Source organism: Triticum dicoccoides, chromosome 7B (assembly GCF_002162155.2).
Source record: "Triticum dicoccoides isolate Atlit2015 ecotype Zavitan chromosome 7B, WEW_v2.0, whole genome shotgun sequence".
Classification (NCBI taxonomy): Eukaryota; Viridiplantae; Streptophyta; class Magnoliopsida; order Poales; family Poaceae; genus Triticum; species Triticum dicoccoides.
Window position 1 is genome coordinate 640629993 of NC_041393.1, and position 3803 is coordinate 640633795.

The following is a 3803-nucleotide window of genomic DNA, read 5'->3' on the forward strand; positions in this document are numbered from 1 at the left end:
TCACTTGATATTGTTTGTTTTGAGGATACTCTTTTTTCTTGTGCGGGGGTTGTTTTGAGGATACTGAATGGTGCACCCCGTCTATGCTAGTTATACTTATACATAAATGATTGCCTGAATAATTACTTATGTTTTCTGTAGTAATATTGATGATGATGCGTTAGCTAATTTGCCTAATCCCGACACTTGCTCATGTCTTAGACTTCTCTCCACCTCTAGAACCAACACAATTTCCAAATCCACCACTCCTGGGCAATTAACCTCTGCCAGTTACACAGGAGTGTGTTTTGAACATTCTAAATCATGCAGGCCAAGCATTAGTTATTCTAGAACAAGCAACGATCACAAACACAACTTATTGCCGGTCACAGTTCATAGCATATCAAGCAACTTGATCATGATCGGCACATCTAGATGACACGACACCGTTTACCTCCTAAGTTAATTGGGCGCCGCGTGGTGTGATGATTCGGGTGGATCAACATCGTAGGCAAGGCGAGACAGAGCCGTGACGACGGTGCCGATGGGCGGTCTCGTGGCATGATCTTTGTGGATGCACACCGAAGCAACTTCGAGGGCCTCCTGCAAGTCCAAGGACGGATATCGCCCCTGCAGCGCCGGGTCTGCCATCCGGCGGAACTGGCTCCTGTCCTTCAGCATTGTTCGGGCCTGACCCAACAAGAAACATCAGTACACAGCATCACTCGGATCGTTCATGGCGAAACAAGAAGTAGCAAAATAGAATCCCAAAACCATGGCTAATTAATTTACCCATGTGACAAGGTGCCGATCCTCGACGTCCTGGGGGGAATCGGTGGCCCTCCGCCCGGTGATCATCTCCAGCAGCACGACGCCGAAGCCGTACACACTCGACCCCGGAAACAGCTTCCCGGTCATCACGGTCTCGGGGGCCATAGTACCCCATGTCCCGCCGGTGATAGCAGCCGGTGCAGACAGCTGGTCATGCTCCGCCAGTCCATATTGTGACAGCTTTGGGTGGTAGCCTTCTCCGAGCAAGATGTTCGAACTTTTGACGCATCGGTAGAGGACACCTTTGTCGTGCATATACTCCAACCCTCTGGCCACACCGGCAGCAATGTTCATCCTCGTGTTCCAGTCCAGCGGTGCTTTGCCTGGAGATGAACCTGATGGTCACAAGATGATCAGGTGGTTAACTAACACAACCTCAAACGAATCATGAACACAGTTATAAGCTTTGTAGCTAGATTGTTGGCATGCATATAAATAGCACACGTACGCACTTACTTACCGTGGAGGTGATCTTCTAGAGAACCAAATGGCATGTATTCGTGAACCAAGATCCGGTGATGGCCATCCGCACAAAAGCCAATAAGATTGACAATATTTGGGTGGCGCAGCCCGCTCATCATCAGCGCAAGGGCAAGAAACTCTCCATTATCTTGCTCCGATGATCCACTTGGATCAACTGCATGCTGCAGCTTTATAGCAACAACCTACAGATGCAGATGTTGATTGATCAATCATTTTTTCCCTCACATTGATCATGTTGTCAACTCGTCATGGTACGCACGTATATGAAACTAACAAGTAAAAGGAGAAGAATTGGATCGTCACCTGATTGATGCTCTTGAGGAAGCCTTTGTAAAGACCATCCTCCCGACCAACGATGCGGCAGGCATCGCTGAAGTTTCTTGTCGCCGCCGCGAGCTCCTCGAAGGAGAAAGTTCGTGCCACGGCGCCAGGGACGCTGCTGGTGTGTGGATTGGCTGGGGCAGAACGTGGGACCTCCTTCTTCCTGGCGCTCAAGCAGGGGAAACAGCTTGCCATTGTTCAGCTTGACACCGGCTTAGCTTCCTTTTGCCAGATCTGTGTGTCAACCAGAACAAGATTGTGCTGCATTTTCAATAGACATAAGAGCAAAACTATTTAGCTTCACAGCAGGTCAGTTGACATTGTACTACGGAAACATATGTCCCTGGAAGTTCAAATAGCAATGCTATGTTTACCGGAGTTTTGTTAGACTCGTCTCACGGGTTTAAGTTGAATTCACAGGGTGTTAAGAAATATCATGAATAATCTTATAGACTGTTCTGTTTATACTGAAATTTTGAAGTCACATGCATGTTTGAAACTTTGAATACATGTTTCCTCGTGTGCCTTGAATGACCAGAGGCTTGGCTAAAATATGTTATCATCCTCAAGATATGCACAGCGGTGTAGGTCTGGCACCTTTTTTGTGCTGCCACATTTTCATTTCTGAACTTGGCTCAAGTACGAGACTCTGAACAATTGAACATACATAGGTATACATAGATGTTGAAACTATCTTTTTTTTATGAACATGGTGATAACTGTCTCTGCCGACTGCATTCGTTTTTCTGTTACACTGATGAATGAGGAATTAACAACTATCTCTACCATTATATTATGTATGAGTTAGAGTTTGGGTGAGACAATATAGATCAATACGTGCTGCAACTACAAGAGATGCCACATGTATCTACCTCTGCATGCTCTAAGGCTAGGTCGTGAAGATAAGGTGGATAGCGCCTCAAATAATCAACAATAAACTTATGTATCATACTGTCACCGGTCATGAATCATATATGTTCATGAGTTAGTTCGTAACATGCACGGATCTGCCCGCCCAATGCCTAAGAACTAACACGAAGCATCAGAGAGATTAAAATCGATGATCTGTTTCCCAAATCGCCCCACGTGTAAGCAGCAGTGTAGATTCTTGAAACAATTAAACCAGAAAGAACAATTTAGACCATAACCAGGAGCTAATCAAGTGCATCAGTTCCATTTCCCACCTACAGTACCTGTCATCCCAATCCCTCTTTGTTTTTCAGATCTCCGCCACGCTCAGGTCTTTTCTTAAGACATCAAGACCAAGCCGATTTATTGTTACGTGCCGATTTATTGTTACGTACGCTGGATTGGGCGGATTCAGGCAGCGTGCTGAAGAAAAGGGAGAGTAGAGCGGGGAATTTTGGGGTTTTTGGGGACTTACGTGCGTGATGGGGCTTGGCCTTGGATCGGGGGGCGGCCTACTCGAACCGAACGTGGTTGGAGGAAGCCAGTGAGATCCAACCTCTCCGCCGGCCGGCTAGCTCCTCGCGCTCCTCGATCGGGTCCAGCAAGGATCGTGGATGGGTCCGCGTAGTCTCCCAGGAATTACACCCAGCGAGCCCGGATGAGCTTGGAATCATGGACTCATGATTGACAGTGGCATGGTGATGGGTGTGCTTGGAATTGAGGTGGGGGATGAGAGGCCGGTGGCCGGTGCCAGGGGAGGGGACGACGGAGGGGAGAAAGGGAGAGGATGCGAGTCCGTGTGGGTGTGGCTCAGGCGATGGACGCACTCGGCAGCTGACACTCGCCGCACCAGCTAGCTGGGTAGCATAGGAGGAGGACTGTGGCTACTTGCTTCCTGGAGTAGCTTGCATGCCGAAAACGGAAAGTGAGACTGCTTGCCAGAAAGAAACGGACGTGTCACGGGCGGTAGGAATGGCCGTCAGTCAATCAAAGAGGTCAGGAGGGGTGGCTGGGGGTAAGCGCGTGTGTAACTTTGAAACTTTTTATTTTGAGAGAAATGTAACTTCGAAACTTTAAACTTTGAAATGTGATTTTTCATTATTATTGTTTTTAAAAACCAAATGGCATTTATGTGTTTAACATACATCTTAAGAGTGCTCGAGAATTATATACCAATAGACAAATAATATATGAAACACATCGTAACGAGTTGGGAGACGTGTTCTGCCAGTGCAACAGCTTGGTCTGGAGGCAAGCATTCTGTCAGAAGATGCCCCCCT

At 47.5% G+C, this 3803-nt stretch overlaps 1 protein-coding gene across 2 annotated transcripts; it reads right to left on the reverse strand.

The window, feature by feature from the left end:
• Window positions 1–214: 214 nt before the first annotated feature.
• On the reverse strand, window positions 215–3390 carry LOC119337770 (serine/threonine-protein kinase PBL27-like). Of its 2 annotated transcripts, none has more exons than XM_037609952.1 (5): window positions 2999–3390; window positions 1597–1848; window positions 1271–1475; window positions 772–1145; window positions 215–669 (listed from the first exon to the last, which is right to left on the reverse strand). In XM_037609952.1, exons 2-5 carry the CDS (start codon window positions 1807–1809, stop codon window positions 442–444), a joined length of 1020 nt encoding a protein of 339 aa, XP_037465849.1. In that variant the 5' UTR covers window positions 1810–1848; window positions 2999–3390; the 3' UTR covers window positions 215–441. The 2 variants fall into 2 exon arrangements, with proteins under 2 accessions (XP_037465849.1, XP_037465848.1); XM_037609951.1 differs by having other exon boundaries at window positions 1597–1875; window positions 2999–3389.
• Window positions 3391–3803: the final 413 nt, after the last annotated feature.

Bases quoted from the DNA above. Each gene is read 5' to 3' on its own strand.
- LOC119337770 (XM_037609952.1), bottom strand. From the start codon at position 1,809: ATGGCAAGCTGTTTCCCCTGCTTGAGCGCCAGGAAGAAGGAGGTCCCA. The intron at 1,146-1,270 runs GTAAGTAAGTGC...TGTGACCATCAG, and splicing joins TCTAGAAGATCACCTCCACG to GTTCATCTCCAGGCAAAGCA. The intron at 670-771 runs GTAAATTAATTA...TTGTTGGGTCAG, and splicing joins ATCGGCACCTTGTCACATGG to GCCCGAACAATGCTGAAGGA.